Consider the following 24,282-nt stretch of genomic DNA (forward strand, 5'->3'; position numbering starts at 1 on the left):
CATATGCCAAGCATAATACACGAAAAATATTTTCTGATATAACAATGCAGTAATTGTACCTGTATAAATTTTTTTTTATAACTTATATTTATAGTTTATGTATAAAAATTATTTATGTATATTTTTCTATTGCATTATTTGAGTTAAATTACATGATACTTAGATTTGTTTTGTTAGTATGAAAATTAGGACGTATTTATATGGACAATATTTGAAGTCATTTGAAAATTTTATATGAAAAAGAATGATTTTTGCGAGTTAAAACTAATAATTATTGAAAGTGTATACTCTGAATATACAAAATTACTGCATACATCAAAAAACAAAATTATGGATAGTTTGTAGCATTATAATAGTAATGTTTGAAGTATTTATAGTAAAAGTATATGTGATAATTGTATTAAAATGTATTCAATGTATTCATTCATTATGCATGATCATATACATGTTCGTACAATCTAATCATGAATTTATAAATACAACACACATTTTTATTCATTATGTAATGCAATGATATTATGAATATATGTTAACAATTTATAATCTGTTAATATAAACAGAATATAATTTGTTATCAAATATACATGTATTCACTGAGATATATTAATAATTCAATTGTTTATTGTTTATATGTCAACGATTTCTTGATCCATTAAAATGTTTTATTCTAAGTATTGAAAATGCACTTGCATTTTTTTATTATATCAACAGATTTCATACATAAAACAAATTGGTGAACTTACTTGATCATTTAAGTACATCAAAATTTAAATGTATCATTTATCTCAAAAATTAGATATAAATCTATTTAATTAAATATAAAATGATTTTGGACAATTAACATTATTACATTAATTCATTCATTTATAGATACATTTACTGAATTATATATAAAAAAAGAAATTTATCGCAGATTGCATTAATATAATGTTTTCTAATTGCAAATGTGCACAGCTGATTTCTTTGTTTGTTGTTAATATCTGATTGTTATTTCAATATCATAAAATTATAACATATATCATAATTAATTTCAATGAATTTATAATTTCATCTATTTGTACTTATTTTTTTATATATCAAATACAAATTATTACAATTAATAAATTTAACATTAAATATGTACAATGATATTAACGAAAAAAATTATTAAAAAAAATAATTTAAATTATGATAAACTGAATATATTTTTCAAATCTTCAATTTAACAAAACATTAACAATTGCTATGCACATTTATAAAATATTGTTTTATAATTCATGCATTGACTAAAATTATATATGTTTGACATTCTATATGATATATAGAAATACATTATAAAGATTTTAATAGATATTGTTTTCTTAAAATAAATTTTTTATAACAAATATTCATTGTGTATTGTTCTCTTAAGGCCAGTATTAAAATTTCAACTTGATAGATTGCATCTAAGAAACTTAATGTTCATTGCAGTGTCATTCGTTGATTAATTTTAAAAATTTTTATTTCTATTGTACAGATGTAGAAATGTACAACAAGAATTACAAACACTACATTGTATGTAGATGACATAAAAATTTAAATAAGTAATCATAATTTGTAATAATGTGTTTTTTTTTTAAAATGCATTAATTTTCTATAAGAGATCTTTATTCAATAATTTGTTAGATTTCAAATATAATAAATAATACTAGAGCAAAATTTTATATTAAAAGAAATAGCTTAATAATTTTACAATAAGCTGATAATAAAGTCATAACATAAATCATGTCAATCGTAAAATTATCATTCACCACATATTAATTTTAAATATACAATAATGTATTAATACGTCAAATTTGGTTCTTTTCACATTGCATACAAACATGTTGATATAATTGATTAGTAATATGAAATTGTTCAATGAAAATCACTTTCAGAGTCAATATACAATTGAAATGATAAAAAATTGGATATATTTATTTGTATCACTTATTTTATCAGGCAGTTGAGATATATACACCTCTAATTATAAAATCTTTTCATCATTCGTTCTTCTTCATTTATTCATAAAGTATAAAAATCTTTGAAAAGTGTATATTATTATCTTAAAATTTTAATGCCTAAATAAAATTGTTTACATCTCACTTTCATATAATAAAATCGAAAGAAAATGAAATTATACAAACATGAATATACAAGATGATAATGACCAGAAAACGTTTCTTAAGTCTATGGTGTATATACCTCTTGAGATAAAATTTTAATAATATTTAGTTAAATGTACAATTTATATAGTTACTTACGTAAAAATCGATGCGGATCTTTTATTGATTAAAATTAACTTTATTGCCATAATCCTGCATAATTACCATAAAGATTTACGGGAAGAGGTCCACCAGCGGTGAATAATCGAGTTCCTGATCCATCGTAACAATGAGTATATATAGCAGGTGTATATTTTACATTTTGAAATCCATCTATGTACTCTTCATCAGGAAACTGATATTATGAAAAAATATTATGATTAATATTAATATTAATTCAATCATATATATATTTATATATATAAAAATTCTTAAATAAATTTTTAAACATTTTTGGATAGTTTATTACACTTTTAATTAAAAAAAAAAAGAATTTTAAAACATACCACATATCCTTTTGATGCTTTTAATACAACAATTCTGTTAGAATTAATTGATGATTCAAGATACTTTTGAGCTCTAACATCATAAAAGAACATCATTCCTAAGCCTGTTCCAATGGTTAAAACAGAACCTTGAAAACTAACGGATCGAATTCCACAACCGCTATATCTATAAAAAAAATACTATGATTAAATAAAAAAAAAATCATAAGTTATAATAAATTTGAAGAAATTGAAGTAATATTATACCGTGAAGGTATTCTTTTTATAGGTTGCACAGTTCTTGCATCTAAGAGTAAAGTATATGAACGGCATCCCACAGCATAAACACCATCATCTTGTACAGCAAGACAAACATTTTCTTGACAAACTGGTAATTTTCTAGATATCTTTTGTCTAAAAGTCTCAGCAGACCAAATGTGAATGAAATTATTCAGAGTAATAGCAGCAATTTCTTTATATGTTCTATTGAAGACAAGAGCTCGTACTTTTTGTGCAGATCTACATTCCTTAACACATACAGGTTGAATCAACCTAATATAAAAAAAATAATATACTTATAAAATATATTTGTTATTTATATTTTATATAATACAAATATAATTTTTATTTTATATACCTATGCGTTGGTACATCTGCTTTATCAGGAGCTTCAGCAAGATCATTATCTATACGCCATAAAGCCATTTTGGTATCTCTAGAACCAGAAACTAAAAATTCATCATCTAACCAACACATATCAAAAATCCAATCTCTATGACCACCTTCTCCTACACAAACTGGATCTAAAGTTGGTAGCCTATATATTGCTATTTCATTACTATTTCTTGCCCCAGTTGATAAAAGAGTTCTGCAAAATTATAAATTTTAATAATACAAATACAAATTTTAATAATGAATTTTAAATTTAAATGAGAATTATTTTTTATTTAAATACCTAGAAGGATTAATTTGAACAGAATGTATACCACATTGCTGCTCAGGAACAGCACCACCTCCTGAATTAATTTGTCTTCCATGTAGAGATGGTATTTGATCTAATTTTTGTGTTGCTACATCATAAACCATCAATTTGTTGCATTTTGTACCAAATACTACTTGCCTATCACTTAACCATTGAGAACAAAAAACTTTATTCATATTGTTTAAGCTAACTGAATATTCTTTAAATAAATCATGAGTTAATATATGTCGAAATCCATATTCTTGATTAATTTTTCTCACTTCTCTTGTATTTGTTTCTCTTGCACGTACATAATCCACAAAATTAAATGAAGTTCTTAAAAATTGCTTTCCTTCACTTACAGTCTCTGCTTCATCATCACTTGATTCATAACATATAAAATCATCTGGTTTGTCCGACTTTCTATTTCTTTCCAATCTCAAAGCTAATCTAGAATCAAAAAAACTACTTCCTTATAATGGAAATTGTTTAAAATAGTACTTTATAAAAAAAGTAATAAAAATTATAAATAATCTCTAATTTAACATTTTTTATATGGTTTACCTTCTAGCACGACGTTCTTCTAAACGAGTTCCACTAGCACAGGGAGGATGTCTACCATAAACAGTCATTCGCTGTGTTTCAGCCATTATGTTTAAATTTTATTATTTATTAATTAATATATATTAGAATATTTAAATGTTGTCGCATATAAAATTTATTTGATAATTTGTTGTAATTATTCTTACTTATATAATATGAGACTATTTTTAACAATATAGTCTTAAAAATATTATTTTAAATGTCTTTGATTACAATATCCCAATTAAATTGTTCTACCTAAATGGAACATAAATATATGTTCCTATCATTATAAGCAAAGTCAAACTTTCTTTGTTTGACCTCCAAAAAAAGGAACTATTAATTTAAAAAACTTGCTTATATTCATGCATTAATACGATCATTGTAATGATCTCTCAAACACTGTAGAAAAATCAAAGTATCCAAAATAAATATTCAACACTAATAAAGGAAATTTCAATCTCCTCTGGTGTAATATATTTATAAACGTGGTATGCAATGAAATAACAAGAAACTATCTTGGCAGCAATTCTCCTTTGACTGAAACAAAATCAAGCTTCAAATTCTTTTCTGGCTTTTTAAAATAATCAAAGCTTTTCGATCTCAAAGATTATCAAATACTTTTATAAACATTCAAGTTTTTTTAATTATTTATAAAATACAACAAACCTTAGTAAAACGGCAATTGCCGAATCTATCGTGATATCTAACCGAAATTTTTCAGATGAAATCCTTTCTTTTATCAGATGTACATCATCATAATTATATAACTTGCATACATTTATAGATGATAATATGAACATCAAGGTTTCGTATTTAAATTATGCAAAGAAATAGAAAGAAAATCCACAAAATTCATGATAAGCAAAGAGACCTTTGAAGCACTAAGCAACTAACCATCGCCATATTGAAACGAACAGCAAAACCATAGAAAATTTAACAAAGCACACTGAAATCTTCTTAACATATCGTTTAAAATACTTTCAAAATAGTTTTTAGGAGTTTTTGCATTTAATAATTACAATTGGCAAACAAATTTTTGGACAATTACAAAAATCGAAGGGAGCAACTTCCATCAATTGTCAACAGGAGAAGTTCATCCCCTCTACTAAATTTTATTACAGAATTACAGCTGACATTTTGAAAGAAATGGCGTCCTTCAAGAAAATAAATACTAAAGTATTTGCAAGATCAGGTTCTGAATTAACTCCAGATATTATATACTGGAAAAAGTATAGTGTAAGTATATTAAAATAATAAAAACAATTTAATTTTGTTGCTATAGTAATTGTATCATTTAATTTATAATACACACGTGTATAGAACTTAACCTAAATAAACAATATTTAAGATTATATTATTAAATTTATAAAAATGTTTTTATATAATTTATTTAACAGGCTCCTGTTTTAGTTAAGGAATTTGGACCAATTGATTATATTGATTTTTCACCAGTAGAACCTCATTATTTTGCAGTCACTTGTTCAGTAAGAGTACAAGTGTATAATCCAATTACAAAATTAGTAACAAAAAATCTTAGTAGATTTAAAGAAGCTGCTTATGGTGGATCTTTTCGTAGTGATGGCAAACTACTTTGTGCTGGTGGTGAAGAAGCTGTAATTAGACTCTTTGATGTCAATGCAAAAAGTCTTCTTAGACTTTTCTCTGGACACAAAGCTGCTGTACATAGAACTTTCTTTACTGCGGATAATGTTCACATTGCTTCATTTTCTGATGACAAAACTGTTATTATTTGGGATATACCTAGTGAAACACAAATAATATCTTTTAATGAACATTCAGATTATATCAGAGCTGGAGCAGTTAGTCCCATTTCTAATGATATATTATTATCTGGTGGTTATGATAAACATATATATATGTATGATACAAGAACAAGCAAAAAAATTTTCAGTGTTAGCCATGAAGCTCCTGTTGAAAGTTTATTGTTTTTACCTTCTGGTGGAATATTTTTATCTGCTGGTATGAATGATAATGATATAGAATATTTTAAATAATAATAATATTTTTTTTAAAACAATATTTCACATATTTTATTATATTTTTAATTATAAATAGGAGGAACAGAAATTAGAGTATGGGATGCACTTGCTGGTGGCAGATTACTTGCAAAAATTACCCAACATCATAAAACTGTAACATGCTTGAAAATAGCTTCAAATGGACATAGAATTTTATCTGGTTCTCTAGATAGACATGTAAAAATTTATGATTCTGGAACATATAAGACTGTTCATTCTTTGGATTATCCAAATTCTGTTCTTAGTATAGGAATTAGTGTAAGAAAATATATTTTACATTTTTAAATATTAGAAATTAAAGTAAAATATTACTAAACATTAAGTTATATTACAAGAAACTATTATTAAATATAATTTCTTGCAGCCAAATGATGAAACCATAGTAGCTGGTATGGTTGATGGTTTAATTTCTGTGAGAAGAAGAGAAGAAGATGTAAAAACTGAAAAACCACAACGTAAAAAAGTATCATATAGATATTCTGGAAAAAATTTACACATACATCAAGTAGATGTTATTGTACATGAAGAACTTAAAGAAATTATGTCCAAACATGATACTTATTTAAGAAAATTCGAATATTCAAAAGCTTTAGATTCTGTAATGGCAAGTTATATAGTAAATAAAACACCACATGTTACAGTTGCACTCATGCAAGAACTTATCAGAAGGCAAGGTTTAAAACAAGCTCTTAGTGGTAGAGATGGCAAATTACTTGTAAATATTCTTAAGTTTTTAAACAAATATATAGGAAATATTCGATTTGGAAGGATATTATTACATGTAGCTAATATATTAATGGGTATGCTATAATTTTTTATTACTTTTATATCTAATTTTATTTTTATATTTTTATTATATCTAATTTTTTTCAAAGAATTTATTTTTATATATTTATTAAATAATTTAGATAAATATTTCGATTTCTTAATATAGATATCTATGAAGATCATTTAGATGAACTTGCAGCAGAACCACGAAAAATGTTCAGTATTTTAGCAGCAAAATTAGAAGAAGAAGAGAATTTAATATTAGCATTATCAGAATTACAAGGAAAATTGCATATGATATTATCTGCCGCGGAAATTGTATCTCCTACACCAATAAAAGATATTCAAACTTTAGAACCTTCAAATGCGGCACAAAAAAATTTAATTTTAAGTATAGCATGAATATAATTTAATATAAACTTACTTACTGTATAAAAAATCTGTATATACTTTTCATAAATATTTTTATAAAATTGAATTATGTTACATATTTTTAATTCTAAAAATGTTTATTATGGATATAAATATTTAAAATACAATAGACCAGAGAATTTCATTTTTCTTAATTTACATTAAATGCATATAATATGTATTCCTATAGCATAAATTATTAAAACATGTATATCAAATTTTATCTATTTTTACACTAGAATCTACAGATGTACATAATTACTTTATTTCACGTAATTTTTTTGAGACATTTTTGCCAGGCAGCTGAGGATGGTTTATCAGGCATTATCCATCCAATTGGTATTGCAAATGCATCATTATCTGAACTTATATATTTATCCCAAGCAGTTCTAGAAATAAAATAATTATTTACAAATTTTTGTAATGTAAAAAAATATAATAATAATATTATAACTATTTACCTTATGGAAACAAAATTAGTTAAGTCTGAATTATATTGATCAAATGTTATTTTTCTTCCAAACAATACTTTTTCCCATTCATCAAAAAGATTTTTTTTTTGTTTTTCAATTCTCTTTTCATTATCATTCTTTAACATTAATTTTAGACCTTGTTCTTCTGTAGAATATTCACGATCAAGCATTGACCATTGTTCTGTTAATTTTACTGGACATAAAAACATAATTATTAAATATTAATTATTAAAATATTTATTATAAACTAATATTAAAAAATAATAATACCAATAATATTATTAAATGCTTCATCAGCTGCTGAAGATAAATGTTCCCCTCTTGCTCTGGCAATATTAGCTTTAACATTACGCAAATTTCGTAATTCTTGTAACAATCCAAGATATTTCCTAGCATCGATTTTTTTCCCTCTAACATCAAATAAAACCATATCAGCATCTTTACGTAAATTTTCTTCTTGCTTTTCTTTATCTATTACGGCTTGTTCTTTCCTAATCCACAAATCAATCTGTGCATGCATTCTTGCTCTTCTTTCCATTTTTGTTATTTTTTCATTTTTCCATTTCTCTTTTTTAATTTTTTCTCTTAATCTCTTTTTTTTTCGTTTCTCTAAATCTTTTTTTAATTGATTTAAAAAATTTTGACTTCTAATAGGTTCTAATAATTGAACAATTTCTTCCTTTGCTGCATTACAAATATTTATTTTCTGTTGCCACTCATCTTCCATCAAATGTTGGCTATTCTTAAATTCTGCACAAATTATCTTTAATTTTTCATTTAATTTATATGCAGATGTTATAGCATTTTTAATTATTGCAATTTTAGATTTTCTGCATATATTTCTCTGGTCATTTATATTATTGGATTGATTAATTTCTAAGAGAAAATTTTCAATATTTTTTTCATCTGCTTGTCGAATTCCTAAATTAATTATTGATGTAGCATTTTCATTTTCAAATGTACCAACTGGATAAATATAATTTTGATATATATTCACATTATAATTTGTATTATAAATATATTGATTCATTAGATGAGACATATTATAATTTGGATCCATATAATTTTGTGTAGGATCCTCTAAATTTTGATCATTAAACATAATTGTTAAAAACTACTTAATTTGAAAAAATATAAAATCTTAATACTATCACTTTCTTTATGCATTAAATGATTACTTTAACTTGTTTACAAATCTTATGTTATTTTAGATGAAAATATAGTTTTCTCAACTTTCCACAATATTTTAATAAAATTAGTAGGTTTTGCTTTTTTAACACATTTCCATAATTTCTCCTTCTTTAGGAAGTTGAGCTTCTGCTTCTTGTAATATTTTTTCTGCTTCAATATAATCTTCAATCTCTTTTAAATCTTGCTCTGTATCCAAAATTTTTTTAAGTTCTTCAAAAGCTTTTGCAAGACGTCGTTGACAATCTGGTACCATCATAAGAGATTCTTGAAGTACTTCTTCTTGTTTTTTTATATCATAACCATCTTTATCTGCAATAAAATTAAAGTGATATAAAAATTATTATATTTGAAAGAAATTAAAATAAGGTGAATATTTAATTGTGATATTTTATATAAATAAATGTATAAGCATTATAATATAGTATATCAACTATTGAATCAAATAAAAATTTTGAAATATTAAAAAATGAAAAATATACGAAAATATTTGGTAAATAACACAGCTATTGAAAGGATAAAAATAACAAAAATAATTAGCTTTTGATAGCATTTTTCAAAATATTTTTCTCACCCTGTTCCTTTAATTTTTGTATCCTTTCACGTTGCTGTGCTGCTTCTTTTTCGTACGTGACTTTTTCTTTCGCGAGACGTTTCACTACTCCAGTCTTAATTTTTAAAATTCTTATACGAGGATCAGACATTGTTTTAATTGAAATATTTTACTTCGGATGCAGAAAATGAAGCGTTTACTGATTAAACAAGGTTTTCCTTATAAGGTAAGATGAATAGCTATAAATGAAATCAAGAAAAATTCTATAACATAAAAATTATACCGATTGATAATCGTAAACTCATAGTCTATGAACTTATTAAGAATGACGATCATTTTAATCGATTATTTAATTTATGTTTAATATTTTATGAATTTTAAATAAAATAATTTGTATATTGAAATTAATATAAAATTTGATTCAAATAAAATGTGTCTATTTCATTTTTTTAAACAAATTTTTATATGTATTGATATATTTACTTACTTATTCTTTTATGCAGAAAAATTATTTGAATTAGGTTAGGTTAAAATCGTAATAATTATCGTTATATGGCACCACTAATAGAATTCTATGATATAAAGGTTATACTGATTGATAAGACTCCCATTAACATATATTCTTATAACATGAACTTGTCGAGAATGTCGATCATTTCAATCGATTATTTAATTTATATTTAATATTTTATGAATTTTAAATAAAATAATTTTTATATTGAAATTAATATAAAATTTGATTTAAAAATATTGCAATTTTCATTTTTTTAAACAAATACTTTTATATATATTGATTTACTTAGTCTTATATTTTTATAAAGAAAAATTATTTGAGTTAGGTTAGGTTAAAATATTAGTGACATCATATTTTATTTTTAATTTTATTTATATCATTTAAATAATAACATATCATTATAATATATCATTATGATATAAATATATATATGTATATATATATATATATATATATATACATATTTATATATATATATAATTAAATTATATTCATAAAAAATAAAAATCATATGTATTTATTTCTATGAATTTTATTTCTAGTATTTTTTATAATATATATATTAATATCTTACTATATACATATACATATATTAACGTATATATATAATATGTATACATATAATATAATACAATATTAATAAATATGATTTCATAAAAAATGTTGAATATAAAATCTACATTATTTACATTTACATTTATTTAAAATAAATATATATATTGAAATAAAATTAAACAAATAAATATGTTTGATTTTTATTTTTTATCAATATAATTCAATTAATAATTTCGCGCCACTTGATTTCGAACGTTCGAGACTTGCAGAAAACTTCAAAGAGTATCGTAGTATATCCCCCCACACTTCCGCAGAAAAACGCTACATCGTGCCTGCATTGAAAGGTGCAGTGAGAGAAACAGAAGGGTTAATTGTGTATCAGTTTATCCCTGATTTCCCAAGACATGTAACAAATAAAAGTGACAAGATTAAAATGCAAGACGATATTTTTCCGGCTGCAGAGAAAATCCTTTCCGACATCGAAAATGTGGTGAAGAAGAATCCGTCACTGTGAGTGTTTTCTTAGATACATTACGAGGGCGGAGTCTTTAAAAATATCTGTGAAATATATTCTAAATTCTTAGATTTCATACATTAGCATGTTTATTATATAAACAATATCATGTTTCATATAATGTTTTAATTATAATAGAATTAAATCATAACATTATCGTCGTACGTTTTAATCAAGCATAAGCACATACGACGCTTCATAAAAAGTTTACATAGTAAATATAATATCAGCAATGTTGGTATCTAGTATTTACAATAGGAAACTGTCGCTTTTGTAATTGTTAAATCTTAATAATTATTATTGAACATATTTTTTTTTTAATTTCTCTTTCTTTCTCATATATATATATGTATATTCAATATATATATGTAATATATATGTATATACGCAAATATAACATTATAATTGCATGCATTATTGATATCAATAATCGATGATAATATATGTTAAACTAAATCAAATATATTAAAAATATAATTTTATATTAATATTATATATGTCTAAAAGTTAGTATTATTTTTATAACATTTTATAAATATTTTTTATTTTTAACGTTATTATATAATTTATAATATTTTATGATAATTTAAATATTTTTCAAATATTTCACATTTAAAATTTATTATTGTAATTGCTAATTTATATCTAATATTAAAAAATATATATATATATTTTATTAAATTATATAAATTAAATTAGGAATGTTTATATTAAAAAGATCCTGTTTATTACGCGTTGATTCATTTTTAATTTCAGGAAAAGTTTTGAAATAATCCCTGCTGAAGACAATGAAAACAAATCACCAGTATTTCATCAGGAAGATTGCCTCGGATTGGCATCGTGGTGCGTGCAACCACTTTACTGTTATGCTTATCGTCGGCTCTTTGAACTTCGACAAAATAAACACAGGCGTGAGGAACCTAGTACAATAGCAAGATGGTTGTTGGGCGCATTATTATTAAATCCAGATGTTACGACATTCTGGAACATGCGACGGGAATTAGTAAGAAATCATAAGTTAGAAGCATCCGAAGAATTCTTTTTTTCACGATTGGTGCTTTATCACAAGCCAAAATGTTTCGAGGCATTCGCCTATCGACGATGGTTATTATCATATATGTTGAACAGTAAAGACGGACATTATGATCCAGAATCGGTGGAATCGCCGCTTTGTAGGGAATTGGACATAGCAACTACGTGCGCGGAAAGATACGCAAGTAACTATCACGCCTGGAGTCATAGGCGTCATATATTGACCCTTCGTGAATCACGTGGATTTACATATCCGAATCTGGAAACAGAATGGAAGAATTCGCTCGCTTGGTGTCAACGCCATGTGTCGGATTATAGCGGGCTTTCCTATCGACAGTTCCTATTGAAAAAATTCATGTTTGAATTCAAGGAACTACCGAAGGAACCGTCTATAAAATACTCGGATGTCAGGGAGCAATGGAAAGAGGAACTATTCGTTTATATTAAGTCAAACGTCAGTGAAAAAGGAAATACGCATCAATTGCAGAGGCTATTTAATGCTACAAACACGGAATCTGAGGCAACTACTTCATCGAAAATGAAACAATATGGATATTTCCATGCTTTGTCATATTGGTTAGAAGAATGCCATGCGAATGATAGTGCTATTTTTTTGTACAACGATCACGAGGCTCTTTGGTGCCATCGTAGATTCCTTGCGTATCTTCTTGTGCGTTTTATGGCATTGAAGCATTCTTACCACAAAGACGAGTACGATTTTGATAGCCGATCCGTTGACAAATCGATTGAAAAAAAAAATGTTCAAAAAACATTAGCTACGTTAACGAACGATGACGTGATTTTGTGCCACGATTTTCTTGTGCAAGCATTCCGTGCATGCACCAACAAAATTGCTGATCTCGCTATCAAACGAGATCAACACGAGAAGATGCTAGTTGAGAGATTTTTTAAATTTCTTCAGAGCATCGGATTTGAAATTAGATCGTGATCTCGTTGCGTCCAAATTTTACATTGAAACGAAAGATAAAATATACGCAATAAGACAACAATTTTAATTAGGCATGGATCGATGCCATTGTAAAAATCATGCAATAACTCTATGTTCTGTATCTCATACAGACATTATTCCTAGGCGTATATTCTATGTATGAATTATATTTCAATAGTGCTCTCTCGTCTGATCTGGTGCGCGGTGATCTGTGCACATAAATCAGTGCTGTCCACGAGAGGGGTCTCTTATGCGACTTTGTTCTCTTTTACATGTCATGTAAGAGTAAAAAGAACTCAGAAACAGATCTAATATTCTAGATTTTCTTCTCTTTCTATCTTGCTCTTAAAACGAATGAACGTGAAAAAAATGAGAATATGAAAGATATTCTGAAACTGGACAGCACTGTCATAAATGATGTAGCATCGTTTATGATAACACAAGATCTAATGTACAATGTAAATGAAAATGGAATGAGTATCGATACTTATTTTTGAGACATTTACCGTATATTGTTTAAGAAAATTTTCAATAATTGAAGACGATATATATTGTATCGTAATTAACAGAAAAAAAGGAGAAACCGGAAGTTGGATAACGTTTGATTTTTTAAACGTTTTATCCGATATACGAAAAAAAATAAGTATACTATGATTGCGTGGTAAAGAAGAAAAAAAAGTGTCTTTTGAGGCTATGGGGAAGTATTATTATGGGGTAAATGTGTATAGTGGAACGTTGACAAAGTATAAAATGAAAAAAGAAAAAAATGTTAGTTTTGTAATCATGTGTTTTTAGTCACCTTATTAGAATAGCAAAGGTCCGCGAATGCCGGCCATTTACATCGTCAAGCCAAATGTTTTGACGCCACTAGTACATATGCGATATTGGCCACGTTGTCCTCCTTTGGCACGACAATCTGACCAAAAATAAATCTCTAGACTTTTGTCTGAATTTCTTGTCAGTCTACCGGGAACGGTCGTTAAATGCGTACGATTGTCAAATTTCTCGTCATCAAGTCCTATAACTTCCGTTTCATTGTTACATGTTAATAAAGTTCAGTGAACCTTGTCGACAAATTTTTGTTTTTTTTTCTTGTATTTTTTTACTGATGAAAATCTATCCTTGATGTATAAGTACGCATTTCCTCGTAAAAAAATTTGATCCTAATGCGATCTCTCAATTGTCTTAACCTTAATCCTTCGATATCCTTTGATTCTAAAAATTAATATATGAAAGAGTACAAAATCGCGGGAAAATTTTTTTTCAATATTACAATTGCAAGTGTGAAAAAAAGAAAATATTTTATTTTGATTATATTATTGGCTCATAAAAAATATTACTAAACAAAAATGTTAATTAATTAAAAATATCTTTATTAAGTACTATAAGATATTTTAAATTTTAGAAAAAGATAACAAAATCATAGTATCCTATGCATATTATAACTATTCATAATATTAATCGATATATGATGATTTTAGTTGATCGATATAAGATAATATTATTCATCGATCGAGAAATCAATCGATAGTTCTTATTGCAAATAGTCATGCATAGAGTGACAGAAACGTGTATCTGTTTTAAATGTATTATTATCAATGGATTACTTTTAATATATTATCGAAACTTGCACGTGATGTTTGTCTATTACGTTCATTGGTCGATCAGTTCGATTGTGTGACCACAAGGTACAAGTCGGTCGATAGGCATCCTCAGAAATTCTACTAGTGCGATTATTTCAAGGAAGCAACGTGATGAACTGTGCAGTGGCGGATCGGACGAGTCATTTTCTTTTAATTCGTTTATTCGAAATCGAATAAATAAAAAGTTGAATTGATGGCATCTGAAACGAGATCTATGATTCAAAATAACCTCGATAATTTTTCGAAGCAAGACCGGATGCGAACTGTTCAAAACAAAGGTAAGACGAATATTTTTTTGTATTTATCATACTATTTATAATAATTAATTATTTTTTATTGATTTTTATTTTTTAGTGATTTTGATTTTAATTTTTTTAAAGATAATTTATTTTAATATTTTGTTTACTTGATGAATGTAGATGCATAGTTTTTAATTTCTTATTGACATTAAACATCAACATATATTATCAAATAAATATTTGATTATTATTATATATATTTATATATATTTATATGATTATTATATATATAATTTAATATATTAAAATTTATGTATTTTGATAGTCTGGATATTTTTCTTCCAAATACAATCATATTCATATTCTTATTCTATATATAAATATATGTACATATTATACATATATATATCATGTGGTATATTTTTTTTTATAATAAATTAATCATTATATGTGTATTGTATGTGTATTAATATGTATTATTTTATATGTATATTGGATACTTATAGCATTATGAATATATTTTAATTAAAAGCATTAGATAGTAAAAGAAAATTTTAATTTCATAAATTCAATTATATTTTATATATTTAAATATATAAATATAGAGTGTTTAATTATTTTTTTCAATAAATTATTTTTATTATTGTTAAGTGTTAATATGACATTTGAGAAAAATTGCTCCATGAAGTTTTTAAATAAAAATATCTATAAAAATATTTTTTCTGTTATAATGAAAATAAATTTATCTTATTTTCTTACAGATTGTCCAATATTATTAATAATACGATGATATTAATGCAACAACGAATGTTTTTTTTAAATTATATTTGTTTTTAATAATTATTAAATTACTACATTAAATTATCAAAATCATTCTTACAAAATTCTTTATATAATAAAAAATTTTCAAATAAAATAATATTGTAATCAAAATTCAATGCATTTGTGATAAAAATTAGAAATAAAGATAGAGAATTATCGAACCTTGACCTATTGCCCAATTAACCATATATAGATTCACCCCTTCCTTTCTTGATCCTTTATTCATAGACTTTGCGGTATTTGTGAGAAAGTTCAAAGCGACATCATGTTCCACTTAACATCGAAAATGTGAAAATTTTATAATAATTCATGTGGTGAATAAATACACGTTTTGTCAAATCAATGAAAATTTTTTAAGAGGATTGATATATCATCAAGCAAGACATCTGTGTAATGTTCGTAAGAAATACTTTTATTTAAGTGCATAAAATAATAAAACAGCTTTTCAATTATATTTCATATTTCTATAATATTTTCTTAGATTATAAATATAAATCCAACGATCGAGAGGCTAAGTAAAATTTATTCATTCATGTACATTTTATTTATGTACATTCTTTGAAATAAATCATATGAATATAAATATTTTTCAAGGAAAAAATATCTATGAAGAATCCAGAAAATTAGAAATAATTGTCAAAATTGATAATTTATTATAAAATTTGAAATTATTTTCAAAGATTGAAAAATAATATGAATATTAAAGAAAATATTAAAGAATATATATATATATATAAAATAGCTTTAAATATTTATTTATGTATTATGTAAAAAATTAACTATATATTATTCAGTTATGTTTAAATGTGGAATGAAAAATTAATATATTTAATAATAAATTTTTATGATTATGATAAAATTTAAAAGAAAATAATAATAGAATAATTTTATAGATATTCCATTTATGTGTAGCAATTTTAGTTTTCTTAAAATAATTTCTTATTATCGTTTTCATTACAGAAATCCTTCAGATATTACATGTTATCTATAATATTTTAAAAATATACACATTATCTTGTTATCATTTTACAGACATTATACAATTAGACGCATTATCTTGAAAATATCGTTTGCACCGTACGAATGTGAATATAGTACAGAAAAAATTTAATATAGTATAATATCATTATTGTCAAACGAACTTTAATCCCATGATGATTAGCATCTATGCAACTATATATATATAGTTATATACTACTACATATTATAAACAGAAACCATTCCTTTACCTTATGCATCAAAGCTTACACTAAGTGAAATAAATTTTTTTATATTAAAAAATTTATACATAAATAGAAATTCTTTATGTTTAATATTATTTTTTTTTATATTTGTACATATATAACAATATTATATTTTTATATATGTCCATATAATGAGCTTAGATTGCTTATATAACAAGATGACATTGATAAAATAATATGGATTTTATAAATTAACAAAAGAGGGATTAAATAATATTAAATTTAAAAAAAAATATAATAATTTACAATACTTATTATTTATTTAAATTATACTTAATACAATTTATTAAATTAATATCTAATATTAAAGAAGTTCTTCTATTAATATTATTCATTTACTTATTTTTGTATTTGTATATTTGTTCATTTGTGCTTAAATACAATATGATACGAAAGAAAGATATATTCTTTATAAAATAAAAATAATTTTTATAACATTTTTGAAATTAAATAGAGGAAATAATTTTCCAATATATAATTTTGTGTATTTTAGCACGCTCATGTGTTATTGCATAAATTTATTTTCATATTTATCCTCCCAAGAGAATTGATTTAAATATTGAATTGACAACACCGAATGAAATTTTATTTTTAGATCTATTTAATCTTGGCATAGTCATCGCAAACAAAGTGTAGAATCCTTCGTGCAATACATTTCATTACGATCATTGCGAACTGTATTACGTTTTATTACGTTCAAATAAACAAATATCATCTTTGTCACGAGTTTCTTGGCAAAAGAATGCGTTATTCTATTATTCTATTCATCGTGTAATAACGAACGCAGATTCACGTTCCCATACGATTTAATAAAAAAAATCATTTCCGTATAAAGTACATACGTTCTCCTTGTCACGAAATATGTAACTCTGAACTCACGACCTTCTCCATGAGGAACGGACGTGCACATATGCGCTCACTTAATACTAATTGAGACCAAATTAACTGGCACATGGATAAAATGAAACTTGAACGTACTATCGGTCGGGAGCACTGACAATATTACGGTTATCACGACTCTTATGAATCCGCCATCGATATTTTTTGTATTGAGCTCTTTTCTATTATTAAATCTGTTTAATTCGCTGTCTCTTCATATATGGTTTGTAAAGTCGTTTCTTTATTAATATTGATATTTATATATTTAATTAACGTATTACAAAAATTTACAAAATTCAATGATATGAAAAAAAGAATTCTTAATGTTTAATCATCTTATTTTGTTTTCAGAAACTAAGTTCTATCTAATAATTATTGCGCAGATATTAAGAAATAAAAAATGAAATTAAAATTAAGAAATTACAAAAAAAAAATAAAGTAAATCTTTGAGTGATAAATCTTTGGGATTGATTAAATTCCAAGTTGATGAAATATTATTTAAACAATATAAAGTACATATTATTTTAATTTAGTCATTAAAATATTTAAAATCTTTTGAAATTTTTTTATAAAAATAGTGAGGTGTTCATTGTTTCCTAATTGTGGGAATTTGTTGTTATATCATCATGGGATTCCCTGGATGATATGAGCAATTCCGGAAATAATTATGAATCAACCAAGATTCACATATATTACAAATATTTTGGAAATGCAGCATTCCTGAGAAGGATGCGCGGCCTTTTGCCAAAAAGTGAAATCGTCCTTGTATACCTAAGTGAGACACCTCCAATTTTTAGTCGTTAATCAGAGATTCACGAAGTCGTTTTTCAAACATTGTTACATATATATATATATATATTCGGCATTTTTAACCAGCAACATAATTTGTGTCATATAAATAATCTAATAATATTTAAAATTCTTATAAATAGATCAAAATTTTAATATAATACAATTTATTATAAAAAAATCATTATGTTTCTCTAATTAAGAAGTTACAATAGATTAAAAATAAATTTCGAATTTTTTAATATTATTTTTTTATATATTTATTCTATTTTCTAATACTTTTTTCTAATACTGCAAATCGTTAAATTTTTTATATTATCTTTTTTAACTTGTAAGCAATTTATTCAAGAAATTTCAGCTTTCATGGTCAAAATTCGTTCTACAAATTAATAGAATGCGAAGTAAGCCAACTCGAATATGCAAAAGCGGATGGCATTGATTTGATTACAGGAGCATGTCTATAATACGCTCACGTAACTTATGAGAAACTGAAGACATAGTATATTAATGCTAAAGCTGACGTGATGCAAGAGGGTTTTAAACGAATTAAAGCTGTGTCGCCAAGAATAGGCAAGAATCGCGTCTTTGTTAACAACACTACACGTGTTTCTTAAACATCAGTCGCCGTTTATTCAACGGACCTTCCGTTCGTGAATTACTTCTTTATCGTTTATTGAGCTATCTTTTCACGTTCATCTTTCATTAATGTTTCTTGTAAACAGATATGTGTACATCATATAACAATGTCGACACGAGGCTTCTCAGGTGATAAACGTTTACAATTTTCTAAACACTGAATATATTTGTGAAAAAAATGAAAAGGATATCACGTTGATGACATATTAAATGTACTTATAAATATCGGTTATCATACCTGGATTTGGCAATGGATTATTCTTTGTAATTTTATGACCTTTATTTCTAATAATAGTCAAATTTATTTTTAATTCTAAAGTTGGACAATTTTGTCTTTCTTACTTCTAGAAATAAATAATCATTCTTTAATAGATTTGTGTACATATATTTCTTATAACATTAGAGGTTATATTAACAAGTTATATATTTTTTTATAGCTATATATATTATTATATTATTTTTTAATAACTATATAGTATACAATATTTTTTATTTGTACATATTATTATTTTTTTTAACAAAAATATTGAAAGATGAATTTTTTCCTTTAGACAAATGTTATATTAATGAGATTTTTTTGTTTCACTTTTAATGTTAAAATCACTTTTTATGTTTTCATATTTTTATCAAATACATACATATTTTCTTAAAAATAGTTAATAAGATATCTTTTTTAGTTTTAAAAATATATATTATGTAAAAAAAATATATGAGATCATTAAAAACAATATTAATAAAAAAAATCTTATAGAAAATAATATTCATATATGATATTTGATGTAATATTAAATAATTCACTTTAAACTATGAAATTTAACTTCTATAATTTTAAATTGTATATTATCGTATATTTTTAATCTTAAATAATGACTGAACTATTTCACAGAGTTAATCAAAATGAATGTTACCTATATTCATGTAGCTGATTGTGAAACTAACCTAAAGCTTAACCTAATAACCTAAAGAAACCTATATAGTTTGTCACTTGCTTTGTGTTACATTGGTAAATACATATAACTCACAAAATTATATATTTTTGGTATTTTTTTTTATTTTATATTTTATTTATTGTATAATATATGTTTTATTATGTTTTATTATATTTTTATATATTTATTTACATATTCAATTTATTTCGTTGTATGTTCAATTGTATGTTCCCTATTTAATTTAATTATTATTTATTTAATTATTCATATGTTTATCTATTTATTTCCGTTTATGACTTTTATGTTATTTTCTATTTTTTATCAATTTTTATTAATATAATGCAGTATTAAGAAATTTTTGTATAAACTTTCTTTTATTATTTTGTCACATATACTATCATTGATATTTAATGTGTATAATAATTGACAAATTTATAATTATAATTTATAATTATTATATATATAATAATTATGAAGCAAATAATAATATATAATTATTTACAATAATATATTTGTTTATGCTTTTGCATAAATCAAAAATTTCAATTAAAACAAATTTTGAAACACAAAAAATATAAGCTAAATTACTTCTTTAATTATGAATATGAATTTTAATAAGTTGAACATTTTATTTAAAAATATATTTAACATATATGAATTTTTTTTTCAGACAGCGAATTAGAGCCACCGTTTCGACGAGCTATTTCTCTTAGGCTACCCAAATCATCGAATTCAAATACTATTGATCGCAATCGATTATATGTATCGACATATCATGGAAAATCATCGATGTCCATGACATGGACACCAGACAAAACCATACCAGTTTGTCCCGCCAGGCATTCCACACCTACGATTGACGCACCTGCGCCGGAATATCTTGCCCGAAATCTTCTTCAACTTGGTTGTCCTGTTGTGTCAATGCCCACGTAAGTTTCTTTAATCCATTATGTGTACACTCTTAATAATTCAGTGTTCGTTCCGGATACGTACATGTCAGAAATAGCGATATCCGTAATCAAATGTAATCCGTTTCCGCGTTCCCTCTCTTAGGAATACTGCGCATTTTGTTTGGGGAGGCTGATCATCGAGTGATGCATAGGTTGTGTTATTATAGATTAACTTTTCATGTGAATTGAACGTAAATTTTTTTTGAAATCGATTATTGTTAGAATGAGATATGAATATAAAATAATAGTAAATCATATCTTATTTTTATACAATTAAATATCGCTATTTTCCTTTTTGTTTATATTTGATAAATTCGATATAAATATTTATTTATTTTGGCTTTTTTGAATCTATATATGATTTTGAATTATTGAAAGAAAAATACATATGTATATATGTATATTTTAAAAATTATAAACATGAAGCAACGAAGGAATGGCAAAGTTTTGACATTTCGGACATATTTGTGATAAATTAAAAAATTTTGATTCGCATAGGAATTAAAAGTTCTCTCGCTACATTAGAGAACTGTTAGTTATTGTGATATAGTAGTGTACCTTAATGAGGAAATTTTTATTTTGTCAACCCATAAAATAATTAAATGTTCATCCTAAATATGTAGCAGTATAAAATTGTGCACGTGTATCGTTCTGTTTCATCCATGCTATTACAGTTATCGCGTGACAGAAAGAGATGAAAATAGATTGAGTTAGTCAAGAAATAACATTGACGATCAGCTGACCAGTACTCGCAATCCCTCTGTTGGTCGTTTTTTCGAGATATCAGTGAAGTGATGCGATTCCAATGATTTTGTATGAGTTACATACATGCTTAAGTGTGCATGTTTGCAAAGCAAGTCAACTATACAGCTATACAACTAGGTAGCGTAGTATTCGGTCAATAGCTGGCGAGACTGGCGCAGACGCGCCGAAACAGCTGAGTGTGCGTTCACGTACATCTAATGGTGTTGTACTATTGGTATACGCTGCAAAAGTGTCGTCGAGTAGCGAGAAGTCTACTAGCACGAGCGCGGACTGCAGCACATTTAACACACCGCATTGCTGTATTTTCACTGCAAACCTCTGTGAAACATACTATCTTTTTTCCTCAATCAAGAACAGACTGAAGATATCTTGTTTTTTAAATATTCGAATTGTGTCGAGATAAAAGAAATCGGTACATCATACTAGAAGAAAAAATCTTTCAAAAGTGAATCAAATTTATTGATCATCGTTTCTTAAATACAAGAGAAAAATAATCGAGAATAGAGAATTTACGAAAAAATAAATATTCTAAAATTTGATAAAAGTTTCATTGATCTTCCGAGCTTTTTAGAAAATGATGCTGCGACCGTATTGACCGAGTGAGCTGTCAGATTCAAATATTTCCATGGGAAATTCAAAGTTCTCAATATTGTGTACAATGAAGACCGGAAGGAACATAGAGGAAGTTTCGAATAATTAAAAGGACGATTCGTGGGAGAGAATCTAATTTCTAGTCAGTTTTTACATGTGACAGTGTAGTCGTAACGTGGGACAGTGGCGCCCCTCTACTGGACTGCTAGCTACGATAATACTCATCGCAGGTGTGACTTTTTCAAAATTCGTTTTTCATATGATTTATTAAATTTTGAATTGTATAGTAATATTTCGATATAATTTATTTCTAAACTTTATGGACTTGTCAATATATTTTTATTTTATTATTTTAAAATTCTTTTATATTAAATGTAAGAAAAAGTTTTCTTCTTTTTTTTTTATTTCCTATTCTTTGTTTAGTTTGAGAAAAACAAATAAAACATCTAAGATTAAACATCATTGATGCATATAAATGATTCCTTCCTGTTTTATTGCAATATATCTAATATAAAATCATATTATTTTATTTCTAGTAATGGAAACAAGATTACTGTATTATATATTTTTAAAAATTTAGTAAATAATAAAAATTATAATAATCATATGAAAAGTCACTACGAATTATCAACTATCGAATCAAATTAAAATTGTTGATAAATTGGATTTGTGTGAGTTTATAATCAAATTCATTATTGAATAAGTCGTAACTGGAAATGTGTACATGTACGATATCACCAGATAAAAATGAATATTTAATGCGGAATTCAAAGAAAAATCGACATTAATGTGCAATGTTTAAGATGATAATGGATCAATTTAATATTTCGGAGCTATTATTTGTTTTCAGACCTCGTGGAGGAGTAGGGTCTGAACCTCCGCAGAGTAGCGATAGCGATGAATACTCGACGACGAATACTCAACAGCATAGTCATGGACATGGATATGGTCAAGGACAGGTGGATATCTACAACGTGCCCAAAGTCCAGGTGTCGGGACCATCGAACAATGATGAATCCTCTTCCGTCATCAATGGGTAAGTTTAATATTTTTCTTTTTTTTTCTTATTTTTAATAATTTTTTAATGCTTATAATCAGTCTAAAGGTTTATATATTCTAATAATGCATTATTAATATTTATACAACGTTTATAAAGATGGATAAACTATATATATGGAAAATAGAATCAAATAACTTAATATATATATTTTGAAACAATAAAATTTATTAATAATTTATAAATTTACATTTAAAATGGGATATTTTAAATATCTACATATCTATTAATTTTATAAATTATATTAATTATTATATAATAACTTCAAAAAATTGAAAAAATAAAGAAATATGTATTTTCTTTATTTATAGTACTTTAAACTATAAAAATTAAATTTAGCTTACCATTACTAACTTTATTATTTTAGAAATTTATTTTAAAACCATAAATTAAAAACGTTAAAAATGAAAAATTAAAAAGATTCAAATAAAAACCTTCATTCAAGTAAATTTAATTCACTGTAGTTGAAGAAGTCAATGTTTCTTGGATTTTTTATTAGAAACATTAGCATTGCAACATATACATAAAATTAAATAAATTGTTTTAAACTTTTTATTCATTAATTATCAATCTCTTCTTGTAAATGAACTCAACATTCTTTGTTCTTTT

At 25.0% G+C, this 24,282-nt stretch overlaps 5 protein-coding genes across 10 annotated transcripts in view; 3 read left to right on the plus strand and 2 right to left on the minus strand.

The window, feature by feature from the left end:
* Window positions 1–1,833: 1,833 nt before the first annotated feature.
* LOC412932 (DDB1- and CUL4-associated factor 12) lies at window positions 1,834–5,229 on the minus strand. Of its 3 annotated transcripts, none has more exons than XM_006561277.3 (7): window positions 5,028–5,229; window positions 4,113–4,670; window positions 3,543–4,013; window positions 3,225–3,455; window positions 2,855–3,139; window positions 2,609–2,774; window positions 1,834–2,457 (listed from the first exon to the last, which is right to left on the minus strand). In XM_006561277.3, exons 2-7 carry the CDS (start codon window positions 4,196–4,198, stop codon window positions 2,302–2,304), a joined length of 1,395 nt encoding a protein of 464 aa, XP_006561340.1. In that variant the 5' UTR covers window positions 4,199–4,670; window positions 5,028–5,229; the 3' UTR covers window positions 1,834–2,301. The 3 variants fall into 3 exon arrangements, with proteins under 3 accessions (XP_006561340.1, XP_396383.2, XP_006561339.1); XM_396383.6 differs by having other exon boundaries at window positions 3,543–3,998; window positions 4,800–5,227; XM_006561276.3 differs by having other exon boundaries at window positions 4,800–5,227.
* A 16-nt stretch (window positions 5,230–5,245) lies between these two features.
* On the plus strand, window positions 5,246–7,428 carry LOC412931 (U3 small nucleolar RNA-associated protein 15 homolog). Its single transcript, XM_396382.6, has 5 exons — window positions 5,246–5,369; window positions 5,531–6,113; window positions 6,210–6,430; window positions 6,537–6,972; window positions 7,107–7,428. The coding sequence occupies exons 1-5, from the start codon at window positions 5,280–5,282 to the stop codon at window positions 7,340–7,342; spliced, it is 1,566 nt and encodes a 521-aa protein (XP_396382.3). The 5' UTR covers window positions 5,246–5,279; the 3' UTR covers window positions 7,343–7,428.
* Window positions 7,429–7,560: 132 nt separating this feature from the next.
* LOC725630 (tubulin-specific chaperone A) lies at window positions 7,561–10,207 on the minus strand. Of its 2 annotated transcripts, XM_016912589.2 has the most exons (4): window positions 10,053–10,195; window positions 8,095–9,324; window positions 7,813–8,017; window positions 7,561–7,740 (listed from the first exon to the last, which is right to left on the minus strand). In XM_016912589.2, the coding sequence occupies exons 2-4, from the start codon at window positions 8,924–8,926 to the stop codon at window positions 7,620–7,622; spliced, it is 1,158 nt and encodes a 385-aa protein (XP_016768078.2). In that variant the 5' UTR covers window positions 8,927–9,324; window positions 10,053–10,195; the 3' UTR covers window positions 7,561–7,619. The 2 variants fall into 2 exon arrangements, with proteins under 2 accessions (XP_016768078.2, XP_006561337.1); XM_006561274.3 differs by lacking the exons at window positions 7,561–7,740; window positions 7,813–8,017 and adding an exon at window positions 9,587–9,804 and having other exon boundaries at window positions 9,015–9,324; window positions 10,053–10,207.
* A 683-nt stretch (window positions 10,208–10,890) lies between these two features.
* On the plus strand, window positions 10,891–14,205 carry LOC725592 (protein prenyltransferase alpha subunit repeat-containing protein 1). The gene is made up of 2 exons (XM_001121418.5): window positions 10,891–11,144; window positions 11,905–14,205. The coding sequence occupies exons 1-2, from the start codon at window positions 11,068–11,070 to the stop codon at window positions 13,127–13,129; spliced, it is 1,302 nt and encodes a 433-aa protein (XP_001121418.2). The 5' UTR covers window positions 10,891–11,067; the 3' UTR covers window positions 13,130–14,205.
* Window positions 14,206–14,800: 595 nt separating this feature from the next.
* Window positions 14,801–24,282, plus strand: part of LOC412099 (GRAM domain-containing protein 2B) — a 50,743-nt gene continuing 41,261 nt past the window's right edge. For 2 of the 3 annotated variants that reach the window (XM_006561271.3, XM_006561273.3), the window contains exons 1-3: window positions 14,801–15,050; window positions 20,981–21,239; window positions 23,467–23,652. In XM_006561271.3, the coding sequence (XP_006561334.2) occupies window positions 14,966–15,050; window positions 20,981–21,239; window positions 23,467–23,652 (530 nt within the window). In that variant the 5' untranslated portion in view covers window positions 14,801–14,965. Of the gene's footprint in view, window positions 15,051–19,337; window positions 19,511–20,980; window positions 21,240–23,466; window positions 23,653–24,282 lie in introns of those variants that run through there. The other variant, XM_006561272.3, reaches the window with a different exon arrangement.

This window comes from Apis mellifera, linkage group LG6 (genome assembly GCF_003254395.2).
Source record: "Apis mellifera strain DH4 linkage group LG6, Amel_HAv3.1, whole genome shotgun sequence".
In the NCBI taxonomy this organism is placed as follows: Eukaryota; Metazoa; Arthropoda; class Insecta; order Hymenoptera; family Apidae; genus Apis; species Apis mellifera.